This window comes from Syngnathoides biaculeatus, chromosome 15 (genome assembly GCF_019802595.1).
Source record: "Syngnathoides biaculeatus isolate LvHL_M chromosome 15, ASM1980259v1, whole genome shotgun sequence".
NCBI classification, from domain to species: domain Eukaryota; kingdom Metazoa; phylum Chordata; class Actinopteri; order Syngnathiformes; family Syngnathidae; genus Syngnathoides; species Syngnathoides biaculeatus.
Window position 1 is genome coordinate 12,521,863 of NC_084654.1, and position 21,817 is coordinate 12,543,679.

Here is a 21,817-nt window from a genome sequence, read left to right on the forward strand (position 1 = left end):
GGAAATGGATTTCGCAGGGAGGGAGGGAGACAGGGCAGGAAGTGCAGTAGGCTGCGCCAAACTGATTGAGGGTGTATACAATAAACATGGTGTAAATCTGTCAGACTTCCTCACAGATTGGTATGTTAGGCATGCGAGTGGGACATTTAGGGGGGGGAAAGACAACAAACAACGCAGTTTGAGATGATGGCATCCATTGGAAAGGACAAGGACACAGCCAACCAGTCAACACAGTGTTCTGTCTAGATGTGAAGCAAGGCAGGGCAGCACATACTGACACTTGAGTTATTTCAAATACTGTATAAGGGGGGAAACCTGAAGTGCAGGGAATTCCTGGACTATTTCAGAGATGGTGTAAATGGTCTCGGCATCTGGGAGCAGGCTGTTGGTCACGGATGTGACGATGTCAAAGGCACACTCGAGAAGCTCCCTTGGGTGAGCGCGATCCAGCTTCCTTGGCCGAAAGACCCGATCAATGCTGTATCTTGGGAAAGGAAAAACACATTAATACGTGCTTTGTTTTTCATCGGCACAATTACGGAATGATTGTAAATCTAACCAAATAAATGCACAATTATAGATTATCCTTGACCTATCTTTATCATTTTTAATGATGGCCGTAGGTTAATGTTGGCATTCTATTCCTACAGTAATGACATGACATAATAATTTGTATGTCGAAACATGACTTTGTCTAACCTATATTACGCAGCACTACATTTGTGATTACAGTAAATATATGTATGTGTTGGTAAAATTGAGTGACTACATGGCTAGGCACCCTCCTATCCCACTCATTTAGTGATAATGGCTGGTCCTTTTGTGAATGCCAGAAACGGGTAGGAAGGCTCTAGAGCATTTTCCATTCAGGTTCCAGTACTCTGGAATTACCTTCCTGCGAATATTAGAACCGCCATGGTCAGAAATGTTTAAATTTCTACTTACAAGAAGTGCTGCTTTACTGCAGTCTCTCCTTTGACCTCTCCCTTGTCTAATGCTCAGAGAGGGGGAGGTGGGGATTACTGAATCTGAGGCTTTTGCTGTACGGATTTTGCAATGATCAACTGGGCCAAGTCCTAAGGCACAAACACTTTCCTGGAGGTAGCTACCTGCAGCACTTCATCTCTGTAAATGCAGTCTTGTGCTGTCTTAACATGGGACACTACTATAGTATGTAGTGAATCCTGCCCAATCTGCATCAATTGTAGCCTGGTCATCCTGAAAGGGATCCCTCCATATGCGGTCCATTCTCAAGGTTTTCCTTCCCGGTTGGGGTGTTAAAATCAAGGGATGTCATCAATCTTTCTCAACTGTACACCTGTGAGGCCCTTTGAGACTCATTTGTGGATATGTAAATAAACTTCAATTGTGTAAATAAATGGAGGGAACTTGACAGAGTAAAACTGTGACTTTTTGGATCTCATTATTTTTGTTTAGAATTTTGTATATACTTCTAGGCCATAAATTAAATAAAAACCAGTAAGTATAGAAACAAATGTCTTCCTGCTGTGCATTACAACAAATATTTTCACATCGTTGTGCAAACTTATTTAATGCACATCGTTCGCAACCTCAAAGTTGTATGCCAGGAATGTATTGGCGGTTGGTGTCACATCTTGAAACAAATGTTTACTTAATCAAATTCCTGAGAATGACTAACAACAAAACTCCCTCGGTTAAAAACTTTACCTCTTTAGATGTGTTACGTTGTTTCGGGCGACATATCTTGCAAACGCCATCTAGAATAAAATGACATCTGAGTTGTTGGATGCATTCACATTCTGAATGATGTTGCTGCAGTAATCATACTACAATTTAGTCCACAGGGTTTCCTATAGGTAGTTTTCTAGTTGCCTCTGTGACCCAGCATGGTGGAAAATACTTGGTCAAGTTCCATTTCTAGTATGCACATGCACATCCAGGACCATATGTGTTGTGCAAAGTGTAATGCACTCACACGAAGGTTGTAGGGCAGCGTCACCAGCATGCCACTGTGATCCATGAAACAGGCCGGCTCACTGCCTTCACAGAGCTTCCTGGTTTTGGGCAAGAGCAGCGGTGTCTGCAGGGGCACTGCACCTGATGACAAACATCACACATGCTTACAAGCGTATGCATAAAGATATCATGACCCTTTGAAAGAAGTGCTGCATTTGAGATGACATAAAAATAGCATAAATGAAAAGTACAGCTGGAGATAATCAGCAGTGTGCGCAAATACAGTACAACACAGGCACCTGCGTCGCCTCCTTCTCTTCAAAACAGTGCATTTATTGTTCATGCAGCAATCAGTGGAGCAGATGTCTGAATCACAGAGGTTTGCAGAGAAACGTCAGCTTCCCACATGCACAAAGGCTGAAAGCAAGCGTTCCACACTCACTGTGCTTCTTGAAAATCCTGGTGATCGTCTCATACACATACTGCTGCAATTTGGCGCTTCTGAGGCTGAAGCTGCCCTGGGGGGGACAAAACAAACAGCCCCTGTTTAGGATCAGAAGACCTGGAACAGGCCTTAACATGTCTTTGCAGGCCACATGATGAGTGGCTTTGGTGCTGTAAATCATCAAGACACAGTGACATCTTCAGGCAGAGAGGGGCAAATGTTTAACTTTGAAAAATCTTTCGTTACAACTTATTTTTGTACCATAAATAAAATAACTTAGTAAGTCTACATCATACCTTGTGAAGGTCTATATCGTAGGTGAAATCCATAACTGGCGAATTTGTCTGAGAAAACAACTGCCCCACCATGCTGCGGTAAGCTTTGCAGTTGATATTGGCCATTGTGTGCTGTAACACTTCATGCAGCTCCGACTCCTCCATCTGGGGCGGAGGCAGCAGTTCACTCTTGAGCAGCTCCTGGGCAGTGGGCCGCAGGGCGGGATCATGCTTCAGAAGCCACTCTATCACCTTCCTCTGACATGACAGACAAGATCCAACATTAACTTATTGGCCCACACAGTGTGAATTTTTTTCTGTGCCATGATCCCATGCTGCAGCCAAAACACAGACCATACAACCAAATTAAACATACAATAAATATGCACAATTGCATATCATATAGAAAGTGCAAAAGAGTTCAAAGTATGAAATTATAAGAAAAACAAAATAACCCCTAATTAAGGTAATACACGTGGAATACATCAATCTGTGTTAACACTGGGAGAGAGGGGTCATAGAGAGGAAATATCGCTGGCATTATGCTGAAAGCTTGGATGGCCAAATTTGGTCAATTTCACATTTTTTTCAGAAATCTATACAACTGATTAATTCCCTTGTTTATGTGCTGTTTTAACAAATTATTAACCAATCTTAACGGTTTAAAACGGCTTATTCTCTTTCATGAGGCAATACTATTGGCTCGCCAAACATGCTGTTTTTTGGGGGGTTTCCTGAAAAGTGATGGTTTTAGTAATGCAAAGTTTCAGCCTGATGCCAGCAATATTCAGTTCTAATGCAGTGTCAAAACATTCTTCACCTGCGTTCCCTGTTCATATTTATTGTAGTCATCAGGAAAGCGAATAGCCTCCTGCAGGAAGAAAGTACATCAGGTAAGTAACATGGCCCAAACCTCTTCCAATGATAAAATCTCAGTCGTGTACATACTGCACGAAGTTGGCTCAGGACAGAAATCCGCTCAGCCCCAGTGACCATCGGCCGGTAAGACATTTCGAAAAGGATGATACCAAGGCTGAACAAATCAACTTTCTGAGAAATGAAAAAGATATGTACATTTTGTAGCAAACTACTGATTACATACAAAAAAGGACAGGGCTAGCTATGTTTTCCTGAAATTTTATGTATCCAAAAACTAACTGGTTAGCCATTGAAAATAAACCCAAAAAATATATATAAAACCTTACTTGATTGTACATTGCTTTGGTATTTCCTTGAACTTCTGGACTAACATAGAGGGCTGTACCAACCATGCCAGTCAGGTTTCCTGCGGTTGATAATGGTGGATAATAAAATATGTGAGGGTACATAAAATAGTGAAAAAGAAAAACAGATATTTTTAGTCTAAGCACCTGAGGGGTCGAGTTTTTGCATTGCTGCAGAACCACTCTCTTCCACTTCAAATTTACCAGCAGCCTGAAAGAGAGAATTATTTGTAATGCTATGTTTGCCATTAAATTTGGTTAACCTGCACAAACTGATGAGATGCAGTGCAACGGTGGGATTTGAAACTGCATTGTACAGTACTGAAAAGCTGTTTTGGTGATGTTATTTGGATACTAGTAGAGTGCCAAGTTAGAAAACTAAAAATCTTAATTTTTTTTTAATCCATTTTTCCACCATCTATAAGGACACAGGCATTAGAACCGGCAGGTAACTGCTAAAATAATATTGCGGGCAAACCAAATTACAACTAGATGTTGGAGAAATAGTAGTCTGGTGCCTGACTGTTGTTGAAGTGCCCTTGATCAAGGCACAAAAACTCAGTGCCTCACAGTCACCATTTACACACAGCATTAATGTGTCATCTGCCAGAATGGTGGTATGTTTTGAGTGCAGAATAAACAAGTAGCTGAATTTGTCATTTACAACTGATAACTATAAATAAAAAACTGAACATGTGAACATCTATAGGTATAACTAATGTAGTTAGTGGTGAGTGTAGCTCCAAAAAAAACAGTTAAGAATGATAAGTAATTTGTTTTACAGAAAAAAAACTACCACAGTGGCCGGATGGTCCGTGGCAAGGCCAAAATCCCCAATTTTAACATGATCTTGGGAGTCAAGGAAGATGTTGACAGGCTTCAGGTCCCTGTGAATCATCCCCTTAGAAAGAAGACAATCAATGTGATCGTGTGATCAACAGAAACTGAAGCCTGAAAACATTGTTAAAATAGATCTGTTGTTGAGAAAGAAAAAGCATGCATTAAAACCTGTTCGTGGATATAAGAAAGACCATCTAGGATTTCCCTGAAGAGCCTCCAGAGACGATTTTGGTCCTGATGCAGACCTTGGTCGATTGTGTCACGTAAAGTGCTTTTTTCACAGTATTCCATCTGCACAGCCGGAAAAATGACACCGTTTACAAGTTGTGGAGCGACATCTAGTGGTGCTTGTGGTACATTGGGTAGACGCTTACTTGTATGTACAAGTAATGCACTATGACAATAGATCGATCAGTCGCTGTACTTTCCGATGTTTCACACAATGGCCTTTTGCTTGGCTCAGCCTGCAGACCATGCATTTGTTATATTGACTTGAGAACAACACACAAGTGAAAGTGATGCCAAGAAACATTCAAACCTGCAACATATCATCTGCGCTGTCGTCGCCATTGTCAAAGATGACATCGCAGATGGAGTCATCTGATGGCCTGGACAGCAGAAATGAAAATCAACTTCAAGGATTTGTGATGAATTTTTATCATCAAACTTAAAATTTAACTCACAAAAAAGAGGCGCCGAACACATCATCCTCCTCATCGTCGTCATCGTCTTCATCACTTGACTCGTGTCGACCGCATTTAGCACTGGAAGACCTTTCAATAGAGGTGGACCATTCCACTGAGCTAGACAAGCCTGGAGGTGGTGCAATGTCCTCCACATTGTCAGCAAGGCCCAGCTCATTGAGCCGGGGCAGAGGTTTCTGAATTGGAGGCGACTTGTCAGCAGTGCTCTGAGGCTCTGAGCTATCGGTGTTGCTCAGCAGCCCCGTGGATGACACTTCACTCCTCTCGATCCACGCATTGTAGTACCGCACAATGTTCTCATGGTTGAGACGCGACAACAGCGTCACTTCCCCTTTGATGCGTCTGAATTGCTTGCTGGCTGGGTTGACTTGGATGCGCTTCACAGCATAGTAACAACCATCAAGATTGTTCTGAACCTAAACATGAGAGGAAGTGGATGAGTAATACATATACATGCTAGTGACATCATTTCATGTGTTACCATAGTATCTTGTTTATAATGAACTTGAGTATAATGCGCATCCCCAAAATTGACTCTAAAAATCTGAAAAACCTTTCATCCTATTTATAAGGCACAGCTATGAATTGCTTTTCATTGACATATTCATATGGAATAAATGTTAGGAGACTTCATCCTAATTTGTTGTTCTAATCTGATCATAATTGGTATGTAAATCTTATTTATAATAACGCTGATCAGTATGAGCAGTATTATTATTAACACAGATTTACTTGATCTTGAGAAATGAACTACAAGTATTAATGTTGTGCTACATTGTTATTTAGTCTTATTGATGCACCTTTCTGGAGTTATCTTTCCACGATTTAAGTGACCATTGTGATGTCACTACTACAGCACAGCAAATTGCCATGGATTGCTCCGCATGCCTAGTCACGTTGCATACTTAAAATGATGTTGTATGTCAGTTAGTCCCATATTACCATAGTTATGACAATGTGAATGTTAAAGCTTGTGTGTTTATTCCCCCTCTGTAACATTTCTGGTGTACTAACATTTATTTTATTATCTTGCACCAGAAGTGAATGTATTAACAGGGCACCTGACCTCTCAAGGTTTCAGTATACTGTCAAAGCCAGTTGATTTGCCCATGGCATCGTGGGAGGTGGAAAATACTTCCGAAAAGCTAGTGTCAAAACTAAACACGAGGGTGCCCTACAGCCGCAATACTAAAAGTCAGTTTTACTGACCTTTGAAGATTTTTATGCCAGGACAAAAATGCACATTATATATGAGAAATTACAGTGAAAGACGAGACCTTAATCACAGCACCAAAGGCCCCTTTCCCCAAAAGTTGAAGTTCCTCAAACTCATTCAAGTAGCGAGAAAATTGTCTCTGCACTCCTGAACTGAATGGCGCATTAAGAATATGGCTACGTGGGATTACTGACGATGCAAAGTCCACAGCAAGCACTGAAAAAAAGAATAAAATGGAGATTTGTTTCACAGTCCCAACATCACACAACTGCTACAAGAAATTCTTTATTAAACAATCAAAGATAGAATTCCACTGACATGAAATCTTGGTATTGCTATCTTTGCAAAAGCAGATTTATTTTTTGTCCAAGTGTACCTAATGTCGCTGCTAATTATATCTTATCAGATTCATATACTCTAGTCACCTTCTGGGCTGCTATCCTGGAACTGAGGCTGGTTTTTAGGTGATGGAGGTTTAATGAAGTTGTGGTCCAAGAGTTGCTGGGTTGTCCATCGATCAACATCATTCAGGCAGACGCACCTATGAAGCCATGTTGTGCATCATAAATTTGAGCTTTGAGCATTGAGCTGCAACAATCTAGATTCTAGTGGCATTGACTGAATGACCCCTATTTTGAACACAAACTCAAACACCTACACTTTATACTCAAAAAATGACTTTCTCCAATAATTCTCCTAAGAATGCTCCAGTAAAGAAGGGGTGTTTCTCATCAATATTACAAATTGTGGAAACTACAAGCACAATACAACAGCTAAATTAAGATCTCTCCAATCATTATTTCTAAATGTTGATTTTTGTATGAGGCTTGATTGTATTAGAATTAACATGTGTGCCAAAAATGAATGCATGGCGAGTATATATTTCTTGCTATAAATCCATACGTACCTATGGAGGAAGTCTTTGAAGTCAGCAGGGAGGTGGGAGGGCACTGTCACGGGATACTCTTTCAGCACCTTGCCTTGACTAAGAGCCAGCAGCATCAGCCCCAGGTTCCACACATCCCCCTTTTTGCCAGTCTTGGTGGGCATTGCAGTGGTCTCAGAGAAACGCACATGCGCCTGCTCAAAAATATCTTCTTTACAGATATCAGAGAATCTCTTGGATAAGCTGTAATCGGTCAATCGAACGTTCCCTTCAGAGTCCAACAGCACACTGGATGCACCCAAATGCTTGTGGACCACAGAGTTTGAGTGCAGGTAGTTGAGTGCAGCAAGTAGCTGGGCAGTATAATGGCAGAGTTTCTCCAGAGGAATGGGGGTGTGATTGACGATGCTTTGGTTCAACGTGAAGGCAGCCACATGCTCAACCAGCAGGTCCACCACGAGGCAGTCTTCCTTCTCAGTGGAGTTCAGTGCCTTGTAGCGCACCAGGTTTGGGTGCTCAAGTCGCAGGAGGGAGTTGAATTCATTTTCTGCAGCATGGATCTTCAGAGGGTTCAAAAACATCTAGTACTTTTGTAAGGTATCAAATACATTATTTAACCACTACTGAGATTCCCAAAACTAAAAATGTTTAACTGTTAAAACCAGCAGAGTGCTGACAAGGAACTGTGACGGACTTGGAGAACATACTGACAAATGCCAAACAGCATGTGAACTTGGTATATGGCAGCACTATTACAATGAAAATGTCTCTCTATACTCACCTGCTTCTTGCAGTTCTCAATTTTTCCTTTCTCCTGGCTGGTGAAGAACTTTCCTATTTTCTTGTTCCAGCGCAGTGACCACTCATAAATGACTGCAAAGTCACCCGAATTCACCTCAAACCCATTATAAACGTTCCGGCCAAGACTCTCACTTTGTCCTGTAATATTACCACGCACAATTAATGACTGTCCATATTTGGGAGAATAACCTTGAGTGTTAATTTTGTTGACAATTTTTTTTTTTTAAATCATAGTCAATGACTTTTTTTTATCTGACAAAACTATATTAAAGAAAAAGTAAACTGCATATGTAGGGACTAGGCCAATTCCGAAATGTATTAATGCTTAATACAAATAAGACAAACTATACTGAAGACAAGAGCCATTCAGGAATCATTTTGTTTGAAAAGCCAGGAGGAATTGACATGACAAGCAATTAGAAATAAGGTAAGGAAATCCAAAGAAAGAAATCCACAAACAACTTAGCATGTTAATTAACTTAAACTATCACCCAGTCATTAAACATGTAAAAATCTGATAGTCAAGTGATTTTCCAACCGTTTTTCATGATACTGTATTTGAAAATGTGAACAAACCACTTAACATTATGTAAAGTGAATATTAACACTAGTTTAAAGGGACAATTTTCAGTTTATTAAAAAATGAATACATGAAAGACTGTCATCTACCGTATGTTTAAATTGTCTGTATGAAGTGATAGTAGACTGCTATTAAAATTATCTTTTGAAAACTCAACCATCTGTTTTTAATTGACGGTACATTCCAAAGAATATAAAATTAAAACAACCAACATTCCGTGAAGTGCCTGTATGGTATTTTGTCAACTACAATGAGACTACAATAATTTAGATGAGAAGATCATGGCTTAAATTACATTTTTGTCAAAAGGCTTTCATGAGAAGTAGATATTGACTTCAAATTAACACTGGTAATGTCACGGCTGCTGTTCTTACCTAAATGTCTCCCTCTAAGGACATCGAGTTCTCCAAATGTACTGCTGATGAAGTGAAGACGCTCCTGCACATGCGAGTTGTCTTCAGTGATTGTCTCACACCTAGCAGGTAAATTAAGAGAATAACTGCCATGCTCCTTCAAGAAAATAACCTTGAATTTGAATGTTTACATACCTGTGACGTGTACTTGAGGTATTCCGGCGACGGTTTGGGACTGCTTTCTTGGAGTCTATGCTGTCCGGAGGAATTCCACCTGAACTGGGTGGGCTCTTTCCCAAAACGCCAGCAGGGATTAGTTGCTCCATACTTTCAAGTCGCTCCTGTTAAGATTCGCCCAGAAAATGTGTGTCAAAATAATGAGCAAATTTTTGTGTTGGAAATTTTAATTTTTGAAGCTCTGGGACCTGTTTGGCAATCTCCTTTCTCCTCTTTTCCTCTCGTTTTTCCTCCTCTCGTCGCTGGATTTCAGCCATTATTTCTTTTTCCTACGAGGAGGAACATTCGTCATTGATCGTTCCAACAATTCATGCAAATATTGCAAACGTAAGGCGTGTCAGCAACTGTAAATATCAACTTCAAACAGATTAGTTTTCCCCAAAAAGTATTGAAAATTGAATCAATGCGGCACGGTGGATCAGCTGGTAAAGCATTGGCCGCACAGTTCTAAGGTTCCGGCCTCAATCCCAGACCCGCCTGTGTGGAGTTTGCATGTTCTCCCCGTGCCTGCATGGGCTTCCTCCGGGTACTCCGGTTTCCTTCCACATCCCAAAAACATGCAACATTAATTGGACACTCTAAATTGCCCCTAGGTGTGATTGTGACTGCGGCTGTTTGTCTCCATGTGCCCTGCGATTGGCTGGCAACCAGTTCAGGGTGTACCCCGCCTCCTGCCCGTTGACAGCTGGGATAGGCTCCAGCACTCCCTGCGACCCTCGTGAGGATAAGCGGCAAAGAAAATGGATGGATGGATGGATGGATGGATGGATGGATGGATGGATGGATGGATGGATGGATTCAATGTAATATAACATGAATCCTTACTATTTTCCATTCTAATTCATTAATACATTCGGACACCATTGTTATCTTTGCAAAAAGAGGAAATTGTCCTCTTTTTCATCACTCACGAGGGCGGTGGCACATGAGCCTAGTGGTTAGCATGTCTGCCATACAGTTGAGAGGCTCTGGATTTGAATCTCAGCTACACATTTCCTGTGTGGCATTCCGTGGTGTCTCCATGCTATCATCCGAACAGTCCCACATTACAAAAACATGCATCTTAGATTAGCATAAGCCTTTGTATTTTCCATTGGTTTGAATGCAAATGGCTGTTTTGTCTCCATGTGCTTTGCATTTTGGTGCCGACCAGTCAAGGGTGCTCACCACCTCTTGCCAAAAGTGAGCAGGAACAAGCAGTATAAAAAAAAAACACATGGCTGATCTCGCTAACCATTTCCTCCTCTTGCTTGCGCCGTTGGTCTCTCCTCTGCTTCTCCTCCAGGTCTCGTGCCTCCTGCTGTCTGCGAAGATTCATCATCATCTCTTCGTGGAAGGAGCACGGAGGTGGTTTGTTGTGTTCACTCAAGAATCCCTGGATATGGTCTGCCAGCTCATAAATCATCACCTAAGTGTCGAGGGTCCAAGAGTACACTCGTCAGACAAGAGCATGGACATTCACGTGTGTGTGTTCACTCTCACCTCTCCACATCGTACTGCTGCCAGTTTGGTGATTTCATTTTGAAGGGTCTGCAGGTTATCATTGGACAGACCTTTGACATTGGTCAGTTCCAGCTCTGGAGGCCTGTGGTGCACCGTGGAGAATGGCAAATAATCACTGAAGGACAATTTACAAAACACGTTCTCTTTATACAGTGCACCCTCAAAACTAAAACACTATCCGGTCTAAATTCTTCAGCCTTTCAAGTCTGGCTATTAGAAATACTGACTGGAAAATAAGAGCGTAATAAGAGAATTACCGGTAACAGATGCAATTCGCTGAAATGAATCCTCTCCGGGGGTCAAATGTCAGCCATTAAAACCACTTTAACCAAGGGCTCAGCAAATAGGTATGAATGTGATTGACAACCGTTGTTTGTATGTGTGTGTGCACTGCGATTGGCTGTCAACCAGTTCAGGGCGTACCCTGCCACTCACCCAGAGTCAGCTGGGATAGGTTCTGGCATCCCCACGACCCTCATGAGGATGAGCAGTATGGAAATTGGATGGATTTATATTTGCTAAATGCCAGAATATTGAGAGGATATTTTTTGGAACAGATAGAAATAAAATCAACAATACAACTACCTCACATGCCAATGATTTTAGCTAGGGCTGTATTTATTTTTATTTATTGTTTTCTTATTTATACTGTTTAATATATTATTTTATCTTTCAAATTTATTTTGTGGTTGTTCTTTTTTTAGTTATGTAAACTTGAGGTTTCGTAGGTAAATACGTTTTGAAATCAATGAATAATCGTAACTGATTGATTTCAACAATCAAAATGATTATTGTTTTTTTCGATAACTGCCCAGCCCAACAACTTTAATACATCTGAGTTTCTTACTTTTAGGACATAGTCTTCCATTACATTTTTAGATCGTATTTGTTCAATCACCAAACCATTTGGGGGCAACTTTCCTCAAGACAAACAAAACCTTAATTTCATTAGGATTCTCAGTATCTTAGAAAGTACTGTAGTTGTCAGCATTAGGATGAATGATTAGCTAACGTGATTGCAGATCTTCGCTTCCTACCCTATATCAATGCTTGCATCCATTAACGTTATCCCTCACAAAGTGAGGAGCTTCTTTCTTCTACACTGCAGGGTTGTCATGGTTCCAGACCTTTCAAAGTGGGCTGTCATAACTGTGAAACCATATAAATGTAAAATCCCTCCCCTGTGTTATTAGTACACACACTATAATGCCAGAGCTTTGATTCACATGGGATTTTTAGTAATATCCCATTCTAAATCCATATGGTGTAATATGTTGTTGGTCTACTCTTTGTAGCTGTAACAGCTTGAACTCTTGTGAGAAGGGTTTTAACAAGGGTTAGGAGTGCTCTTATGGGAATTCTCGCCCATTCTTCCAGCAACAGATTTGGTTTAGGAGTATGTTTAACACCATAATTTCAGAAGCGCATTTTGTGTGATTACACACCAATGTTGAATGAGACGGCTTTGCTCACTGTCCACTCGAAATCAAAGCAAATGTGTTGTTTTGGCATGAGGACAGAACTCATCAGCCAATAATGATCATCCATCACAAATTTTCTGATTCATGTCTTTATTGACCTTGCTTTGTGCACTGGTGATAAGACATTTTGGAACGGCAAAGGTAATCCGCAAACTGTTTGACTGTCCAAAATCTCCAAAGGTTCCTTTCACTGGAGCTCAACGGCTAATATTTTGGACATTTCCAACTTTGTGAAAGTAGTTTGGAGAGAGCTCCTTCCTGTTCATCAGTGTACAAATTAAGGTTCTTTAAGACAGAAACATAAAGAGAGAGAGTCCAATGTGGATGAATTTGAATGGCCTGCACAATCCTGACCTCAAACCTATAGAACACTTTCATAGGAATGACAGGAGAGACAAGCCATCTCTTCCATCATCAGTGTGTAACCTCAGAATGCTGCACTTCTGAAATCATGAGCATAAATTCCCATAAATGCCCTGAACCTAGTGGAAAGCCTTTCCAGAAGAGTTTTCGGTGTTAATTGCAGTTGGGGGGGGGGGGGGGGGGGGGGGGGGGGGGGGTTGGAGATGTCTTATTAAACCCAATGGTTAAGAATGAGAAGGCACTTAAAATGCATATCTAAGTCAAGCAGGTGAGACTTCTTTTGCTAATAACGTGTACGACCCTAGATTTAAATTTAGTCCCCTCAGTAGTATTTGTGCTGGGCCATTATACTGTTTTAAACCATGTAGTCCAAAACTAATGCCACATGGAATTGGCTGGAGAAGAGGTATTGATGAAAGGGGTGCAGGCGACGACAACTGTAACATACTTTGATTTACATCTTTACATTCGTTTATGGGGTAGATAAATAGGCTTCGAGGGACTCACACGTCTGGGTAGTTGGGTGAGCATTTGACCTGAAGGTCCACAGTCACGTAACATTCTTGACTGTGGTTCAGGCCTTTAGGGCGTAAACAGAGGTGCACTTCAGGAGGTCTTTTGACCTAAGGAGCAAGAGGTTGCCACAGGAGAGCATGTACACTTCAATATTTCTCTGTAGGGCGTGTACTCCATTGGTAATGGTGGGACGTCGCAGTTACCTTCCACGGATCATTTTGTCGCAGATCCTGGAAGTCTTTCTCGAAAATGGACGCGAGAGCCTCCAACTCATTTTCCTGTTGGACCGTGTGGTCATCTGTCGTCTCTGTGGGAAAGACTTGACCGCTCATTCTCGTTCCGTCGTGTCTACATGGCAGCCCTCCTCTGCCCTGTGACTCTCACTCTCAGCCGAGATGGCGCAAGGCGAGTCTTCAGGAAAACTCCGACCCGCCCCTTCACTCGCTGAACTTTAAGCTTTACACGTCTTCTTCCTTTTTTTGAAACCAAAATATCAAACTAGAACATAGTTTCTTAGCCGCTCGATAACTGTATTTTGTCGCGTGTCAGTCGTACGACCCGTCGCAGATGGTGACGTCATCACACCCCGTTCTCAATTATGACCTCTAGAGAGCAGCAATGAGAGGGAAACGAGACCGTAAGTAGACTTTATACACATTAGCCACACAGCTTATGCCCCTAAACATAATCGGTTTTCCCCATCCTATTTTTTTTAACTAAAAGCTACATCCTGTAATATACACCTCTGAAATAACAAATTAGCTCGAATTATTAATGAATTAATTGAATAATTAATTAATGAATTAATTGAATAATTCATTCATTCATTCATTTTCTAATGCTTTCGGGTCGTTTCCAACTGAGGACCATGTTATGAACAAAATCGGTGACAAAGGGCAGCCTTGGCTGAGTTAAACTCTCACCGGAAGCGAGTCCAACTTTTTGCGGGCAATGCGGACCAAATTCTGACAGCGGACATACAGAGTGATTATCAGGGGGTTCGGTACCCCATACTCCCGAAGAACCCCCCACAGGACTCCCCGCGGGATACGGTCGAACGCCTTCTCCAAGTCCACAAAACACATTTAGACTAGTTGGGCAAACTACCGTGCACCCCTGAGGATCCTGCCGAGAGTGTAGAGCTGGTCCACTGTTCTCCGGCCAGGACGAGAATCAAATTGCTCCTCCTGAATACGAGATTTGACTTCCTGACGGACTCTTATTACCTCCCTTACCAGGGAGGCTGAGGAGTGTGATCCCCCTATAGTTGGAACACACCCTCAGGTCATCCTTCTTAAAAAGGGGGACCACCACCCCAGTCTGGCAATCCAGAGGCATTGTCCTCGATGTCCACGCTATGTTGCAGAGGCGTGTCAACCAGGACAGCCCCACAACATCCAGAGCCTTTAGAAACTCCAGGCAATTCTCATCCGCCCCTGGGGTCCTGCCACCAAGGAGCTTTTTAACAACCTCGGTGACCTCAACCCCGGAGATAGAAGAGCCTGTCTCAGAGCACCCAGACTCAACTTCTTCATGGGAAGGCATGTTGGTGGAATTGAGGAGGTCTCTAAAGTATTCTCCCCACCGACTCACAACATCCCGAGTTGAGGTCAGCAGTGCCCCATCCCCACTATACACAGTGTTGACGGTGCACTGCTTCCCCCTCCTGAGACGCCGGTCGGTGGACCAGAATTTTCTCACAGCCATCTTGAAGTCGTTCTCCATGGCCTCACCGATCACCTCCCACGCCTGGGTTTTTGCCTCAGTGACCACCGAAGCTGCATTCCGCTTAGCCAGCCGGTACCCATCAGCTGCCTCGGGAGTCCCACATGCCAAAAATGCCCGATAGGACTCCTTCTTCAGCTTGACAGCATCGTTTGTCCACCAACGTGTTCACGGGTTGCCGCCACGACAGGCACCGACCACCTTACGGCCACAGCTCCGGTCAGCCACCTCGGCAATGGAGGCGCGGAGCATCATCCACTTGGACTCTATGTCCCCCGCTTCCTTTGGGAGGTGAGCAAAGTTCATTTGGGGGTGGGAGTCGAATTGAATTACATTGCTTTTAATTATATGTTATTGTTCATGATTTCATGAAGATGATTTCTCGCAAAAATTACAGATAAAAATAAATGTACAACCCTTATATAAATCTCTGTAAGAGTTTAAATTTTGAAATGATCACTGCTACAACATTCCAAGGGAATCACAATGTCCTAGAGGGCCAACAGATGAGTTACTTTTACAACAGGGCCATGGACAACTCATTCAATCCTTAGTTCAGATATTACCATACAATATGGACCAAAAAAGGGTAGTATCAATAAATAAAGATACGGGAAAATAATTAAAAAAATAAAAAAATTACAAAGGTGTGACTATGAGTGTGAATGGTTGTTTGTTAATATTATCTTTATTATTATATTTGGGTTGGCTGCGGTTCTGGGTGTACCCCACCTCTCACCCGAAGATAGCAAGGATAGGTTCCAGTATGCTTTGTTCCAACCCTAGTGAGGATAAGCTCTACAGAAAATGAATGGGTTGACATTAAATGGGAGTTCACAGCAGGTTGACTTGCAGCATGTACAGTAATGTTGAGCAAAAACAGATATTGATGGGCTAAGTGGAGGCTGGGTTGACTGTTTTTTGTTTATTTGTTTTCAAATGGAAGCTGGGGGAACAGCAGTAAATATTCTGCCTTCACAAAGGTAATAAGCCGTAGATTTGATTGGCACAGTCATGAGAGGTATTCACTTCATAATATTTCAATTATTTTCATGGGGTGCAGCACGGTAAGAGACTGGTTAGTGTATTTGGTTCACAGTTCTGAGGACCTGGTTTGAAATCCGGTCTCGCCCGTGTGGAGTTTGCATTTTCTCATCGTGCCTGCGTAGGTTTTCTTTGGGTAGTGCAGTTTCCTCCCACATCCCAAAAACATGCATGGACGGTTAAGTGAAAACTCTTAGTGAGTGTGAGCGCTACTTCAATATACTGTGTAGTAGTATCAGCTGTCCTTCTCTCAAATAAGACGTCCACAGTATCTATCATCCATCCAACCATTTTCCATATCCCTTATCCTCACCACGGTCACGGGCAAGCTGGAGCCAAATCCCAGCTGACTCTGGGCAAGAGACGAGATAAACCCTGAACGGGTCACCAGCCAATAGCAGGGCACATACAGTTTTAACAAATAACCATTCCCATGAAAACCCACACAGGCCCAGGGAGAAATCAAAATCTCTACACAGGCGAGGCCGGTATTTGAACCCCGGTCCTCAGAATTATGAGACAGCTGTGTTAACCAGAAATTCACAGTTCCACAGTATTTAGCATAGTGAAGGGAAATATAAGTGATTTTCCTTGGTCGGAAGGATGTGGATGACATTTAAGTGGTAGCATGGCTTCTATTTGTATGAGGGCCACTGTCACTGCGTTCGAAGAAATACACTATAGTCAAGTTTATTTGTCCCACAAAAAAATACTATGAAAGAATTTACGCACACAACTTACTTTCCCCAGAGCTAGGAGAGTTAAATTTGCACAGGTAGCAGAAGGTTGGTTCAAATCCCTGTCAGTAGCAGGGCTGAATAATGATTAAAGAGGATTAGGAAGGAAGGTCACTGCTTGGCTACTAGTGCTACCGCCTGCCTTTATACAATCTGTCTGTCTACTACCACTTTTACTATACTGTACTATAGTCCTTGCTTTATTTGAGGATGTCTGGAAGTCAACAACAAGAAAAAGATGAGGTGGAAAAATGACTCGAGACCTTTTTTGGAGCCTTCTATTAATTGCCAAGCAGGTTAAGGTAAGAGGCAAGAAGCAGCTTATCAGCTCATGTATTTTCTTGAACAACCTCAGTCTATTGACATTGTAAGACGCGTTGTTATTCTAGAAATGAACACTTTTTTTGATACTCGGTAACATTTGTAGTCACAGTATATGGAATAATGTACACAGTAATACACACCTAAAAAAAATATCAGCATTATCTAGGTTAAGCTGCTTATGAAAGGAGACTTGGAGAAATCTTTCCATCTTCTGACCGAATTGTCCGTTACTCCAAATCAATAAGTAATCCATCCACAGGAAAAACAGAAGATATAAAGAATGGCTGTTTTGAAAGTGACCTTTACCAAGACCAGGAGGGACAAACTAGCTCAGGTCCTTTGGATTCTAAATTGGATCTCCGTGGTGACAGGCGTGATCCTGTTTAGCCTGGGCCTCTTCCTTAAGGTGGCGCTCAACAAGCGGCAGGAGCTGATGGCCGACACGGACATTCAGTACGTTCCTAACATGCTCATCTCTGTTGGCCTCATCGCATGCGCCATTAACTTTCTGGGGGGGAAGATCTGCTATGACTGCGCCGACACGGCCAAGTTCCTCCGCTGGAAGCTGATCATGCTGCCCTACATTGTATGCACCTTCTTCTTCACCTTCTGTGTGTTGGTGGGGGCTCTCATGTGCTACACCATGCACTGGGAACTGGATGAGGCCCTGAGAGAAGGCCTGAGCCAGGCCATGAAGTACTACAAGGACACGGACACACCTGGAAGATGCTTCCTGAAGCGTGCTGTGGACATGCTGCAGATAGAGTTCCAATGCTGCGGCAACAAGGCTTACACGGACTGGTTCCGAATCCAGTGGGTCAGCAATCGCTACCTGGACATGTCTCACAGAGACGTGCTTGAGTAAGTACCGTGCAGACCTTAATCAGCACAAGTGGGGGTTTCTCGTCTATGCGATGTGTTTTAATTTTGTAGGCCTCGATGACATCTAGGACGGCACGGTGAATCAGGTGGAAAGCGTTGGCCTCACAGTTCTGAGGTCCCGGGTTCAATCCCGGCCCCCACCTGTTTGGAGTTTGCATGTTCTCCCCGTGCCTGCGTGGGTTTTCTCCAGGCACTCTGGTTTCCTCCCACATCCCAAAAACATGCAACATTAATTGAACACTCTAAATTGCCCCTAGGTGTGATTATAAGTGTGGCTCTTTGTCTCGATGTGCCCTGCGATTGGCTGGCAACCAGTTCAGGGTGTACCCCGCCTCCTGCGCGTTGACAGCTGGGATAGGCTCCAGTACTCCCCTCGACTCTTGTGAGGATAAGTGGATGGATGGATGAAATCTAGTACCTGTGCCCAACAGTGCTTTATCATTTGGAATTTTTGCGTGAACCGCTCATGTACCTCATATTCTACTCATATAATCAATCACAGGGGAAATGAACATTGGATGGATGGATAATTGGTGGCACGGTGGTGCAGCTGGTTACAGGGATGGCCTCACAATTCTGTAGACTGGGGTTCAAATCCCGACCCGGCCTGTGTGGAGGTTGCGTGTTCTCCCCATTCCTGCGTGGATTTTCACACCGGTTTCCTCCCACATCCCAAAAACGTGCAAAAATTCCAGACTCTAAATTGCCCCTAGGTGTTATTGCAAGTTGTTGTATGTCTCCATGTGCCCTGCACTTGGCTGGCAACCAGTTCGGGGCGTACCCCACCGCCTGTCTGATGATAGCTGGCCCAGCAACGGAAATCACATACTAAACCGCTCATGTTTTGCGTGTATAGTCGCCTGAGGAGCAACGTGGAAGGCAAGTACCTGATGGACAGCGTCCCCTTCAGCTGCTGCAACCTCAACTCCCCGCGGCCGTGCATCCAGCAACAGATCAGCAACAACTCAGCCCACTTCAACTACGACCACCAAACGGAGCAGCTCAACCTGTGGACCAAAGGGTGTCACCAGGCTCTCTTGGACTATTACAGCGGCATCGTACATTCCATCGGTCTCACCGTACTGATCACGTGGCTCTTTGAGGTTAGTCATTACAGTCTTCTAGATTGGGATGAGCCAATGTCTCATATTTTACATTCTTACAGCACACCACCAAACAAAAATGTTATAGTATAAAGAAAAGTATACACAGAATACTAAAGTTATGATGCTCTCATCTCAATGTAATACTCACAAATGTACTTTGGACTTGTTTCTGGTTTCTTGATTGGACCTCCTGCCATCTGGTGGAAAAAAAGCATTTAATTCTTCTACTGTCACTATACACTGTTGGCAAAGTCAAGTTTTTCTTTCATGTGAGCCTTTAACTCAGTCCAACACATTTTCTTCAGAACCACTGTCTGGAGTCAGTCATTTGAATGTGAGGTATTAATACACGGTGTCATTTTCAGGGAGGGAAGTGAACTGGTCAATTCAGGTAAGCTTTTGGCATACCTACCTTGTGAACAAAATGAACCAAAGTACAGATCATTACTAAACTACAGACGTCCTATTGTCTTGTGACGGAAAGCTAGACCACTAAGGACCAAAAACAAGAAATAAGTACTGCTGTTGCCTTTGAGCAAGATACCACACTCCCCCACCTGCTGGCTCACTCTTAAGTCCATCATACATGTGACCAAAAATGATAGCAAACAAAAGTAAATTTATTTCTAAAGTGGATTTCATACACAAGGTCACTCAATACAATTTACATGATTAAAAGCATTTTAAAACAAAAAGGAAAAACTTTTTTTCTCCGTGAAATCAGTTTCCTTTTTACTCAATTGATTATTTGTATATTCTAAAAGTATTAAGAAATACTGTTACATGTACTTCTATAGTATGCTACATTTGTAAAATAAAATAAAAGTAAAATAAAATATAAATACACACACACACATATATATATGTATATAATACAAATATTCAAATGAATTATTGTTTCAATATTCAAATTTAAATGTACCTGTTTGGAATCCAAGAGATTAATGACTTTCGTATCTTCCTTTAGCTGTCGGTGTTGACGGGCGTACGCTATCTCCAGACGTCTTTGGAAAACATGCTGAGACTTGGAGACCCCGACTGCGAGTCTGATGGCTGGCTGCTGGAGAACAGCTTCATAGAAACGGCTCGAAGCAACCTTAACATCATCAAGACCCTCAGTAAAAACAACCACGTGGACACAGCCAACAACGGGGACCCAAACATCAACATACCCTCCACTTCCAAAGCCCACTATGGGCCGCACAATGTGCCTCCCCAGCAAATACCTGTGGCCAGCTGACCAGGAGCTGTTCAATAGTCTGGACTACAGGAAATACAGTTTTGGAAAGAAAGACACCACGCTCAGATTTAACATCACACATTTTCAAAATTTGAACTTGGAGGAGCAGAATGAACAGTATGTACATCATTTCTGAACACTTTACCTCATATGCAAATTGCCCATCTAACAAGTCATTTCAAAGGAGCGTACAAGATGAGATAAACTCTTAACTCAATCAGAAGCCTTTTTAAAACCAGGTAAAAACATCCCAAGAGACTTGCCTCTGTTTCTTAAGGGGTTTCAGTGTGGCTGTGGATGCTGTGGCCTTGCCTCGCCTTAGACGCCACCCAAAGAAAGACTTAATGACTCTGTTCTACTATTTGGATGAAACCTTTTGACATGCAAGATTTTGGACAACTTGTGTGCTGCTCAAAGAAACTGTGATGCCTTTTTGAACTTGGAGTAGTATTGGTATCAAGTTTACATCCACTCACCATACAACTAAACATTTTGGAACTGATCTTTTTGTCTGGTAGAACAGCGATGGGGCCACTTGAAAATTGAGGAAAATTTTCAATTTGTTCAAAAGGTTCCATGGTTTCTACATTTTGAAGGGTCAGTGGGAGTACTTTGTCCATTTATTAATTCAGGTGAAGTCACCTCAGTTGGACCCCAGCTGTTGTCCTGCTTACAATCTCTTTGAATTTTGGGTTTTGATTGTGTTAATGTCAGGGTTCAGTCCATTTTCTTACACACCAATCTTAACAATGCATGCCTTTACAAAACCAAATGCTGGGATAGATGTTCACTCAACATTAGAAGCATCAAATTGTCCAAAATCTCTTTAAAATTAAAGCAGCAACTAATAGATCAAGTCAAACTCCTCATTGGACTAAGTCTGACATTTATTCATATATCTACACATGCATTTAAATGCCAGGTTTTTCTGATATAAAAAAAAAAAAATTAAAACTTTTTCAACCATTGTGCCTTACAACCCAAATGAGGAAAAAAAAAAAGATCTCTTGAAACTGACTTGTACAGTATTTGGAACTGTTCATAATTCTCTCCACATTAGGTAAAACGCCATTAAAGGCTGAAGAAAAAAATAATAAAACAGCTCCAAAGTTCAGGAGCAGTGTTTTGGTTGCAGTGAACAACTTTGAAATTATATGGCCAAAGGTTCCAGAAACCTCACAAGTTTTGGAGATTTCAAGTGTGGGTTTCTTCCTTTTTAAAATAAGGATTCTTTTGCCATCCAAGCCTACAGCCCAGAAATATGAAGATGAGAAGTTGCCAGAAACCCTTGGAGCTTCTTCTGCTCCTTGGTAGCCTCCCTGACAAGTTTTCTTGTCTTTTAGTCAAAAAAACGTGGCATTTGAACAGGGAAGTGTATACTTTTAGTATCCTGTGGAG

The 21,817-nt window shown here is 42.2% G+C and overlaps 2 protein-coding genes across 6 annotated transcripts in view; one reads left to right on the forward strand and one right to left on the reverse strand.

The window, feature by feature from the left end:
- The window catches only part of eif2ak4 (eukaryotic translation initiation factor 2 alpha kinase 4), a 26,288-nt gene extending 12,321 nt beyond the window's left edge, over positions 1 to 13,967 (reverse strand). Inside the window, exons 1-25 of the mRNA XM_061842874.1 lie at positions 13,565 to 13,967; positions 13,353 to 13,468; positions 10,981 to 11,083; positions 10,733 to 10,906; positions 9,687 to 9,767; positions 9,457 to 9,602; positions 9,283 to 9,383; positions 8,309 to 8,466; positions 7,549 to 8,087; positions 7,067 to 7,182; positions 6,703 to 6,857; positions 5,405 to 5,841; positions 5,260 to 5,329; positions 5,096 to 5,185; positions 4,890 to 5,012; positions 4,678 to 4,782; positions 4,029 to 4,092; positions 3,864 to 3,943; positions 3,607 to 3,708; positions 3,479 to 3,529; positions 2,680 to 2,916; positions 2,381 to 2,456; positions 1,958 to 2,079; positions 1,690 to 1,739; positions 316 to 484 (exon numbers count right to left, since the gene is read on the reverse strand). Coding sequence (XP_061698858.1) covers positions 316 to 484; positions 1,690 to 1,739; positions 1,958 to 2,079; positions 2,381 to 2,456; positions 2,680 to 2,916; positions 3,479 to 3,529; positions 3,607 to 3,708; positions 3,864 to 3,943; positions 4,029 to 4,092; positions 4,678 to 4,782; positions 4,890 to 5,012; positions 5,096 to 5,185; positions 5,260 to 5,329; positions 5,405 to 5,841; positions 6,703 to 6,857; positions 7,067 to 7,182; positions 7,549 to 8,087; positions 8,309 to 8,466; positions 9,283 to 9,383; positions 9,457 to 9,602; positions 9,687 to 9,767; positions 10,733 to 10,906; positions 10,981 to 11,083; positions 13,353 to 13,468; positions 13,565 to 13,693 — 3,594 coding nt within the window. The 5' untranslated portion in view covers positions 13,694 to 13,967. The remainder of the gene's footprint in view (positions 1 to 315; positions 485 to 1,689; positions 1,740 to 1,957; positions 2,080 to 2,380; positions 2,457 to 2,679; positions 2,917 to 3,478; positions 3,530 to 3,606; positions 3,709 to 3,863; positions 3,944 to 4,028; positions 4,093 to 4,677; positions 4,783 to 4,889; positions 5,013 to 5,095; positions 5,186 to 5,259; positions 5,330 to 5,404; positions 5,842 to 6,702; positions 6,858 to 7,066; positions 7,183 to 7,548; positions 8,088 to 8,308; positions 8,467 to 9,282; positions 9,384 to 9,456; positions 9,603 to 9,686; positions 9,768 to 10,732; positions 10,907 to 10,980; positions 11,084 to 13,352; positions 13,469 to 13,564) is intronic.
- On the forward strand, positions 13,099 to 21,716 carry prph2lb (peripherin 2-like b). Of its 5 annotated transcripts, none has more exons than XM_061842877.1 (5): positions 13,099 to 13,113; positions 17,060 to 17,169; positions 17,451 to 18,052; positions 18,930 to 19,176; positions 20,147 to 21,716. In XM_061842877.1, exons 3-5 carry the CDS (start codon positions 17,472 to 17,474, stop codon positions 20,417 to 20,419), a joined length of 1,101 nt encoding a protein of 366 aa, XP_061698861.1. In that variant the 5' UTR covers positions 13,099 to 13,113; positions 17,060 to 17,169; positions 17,451 to 17,471; the 3' UTR covers positions 20,420 to 21,716. The 5 variants fall into 5 exon arrangements, with proteins under 5 accessions (XP_061698861.1, XP_061698864.1, XP_061698860.1 ...); XM_061842880.1 differs by lacking the exons at positions 13,099 to 13,113; positions 17,060 to 17,169 and adding exons at positions 13,870 to 13,998; positions 19,545 to 19,570 and having other exon boundaries at positions 20,147 to 20,285; XM_061842878.1 differs by lacking the exon at positions 13,099 to 13,113 and adding an exon at positions 13,922 to 13,998 and having other exon boundaries at positions 17,077 to 17,169.
- Positions 21,717 to 21,817: the final 101 nt, after the last annotated feature.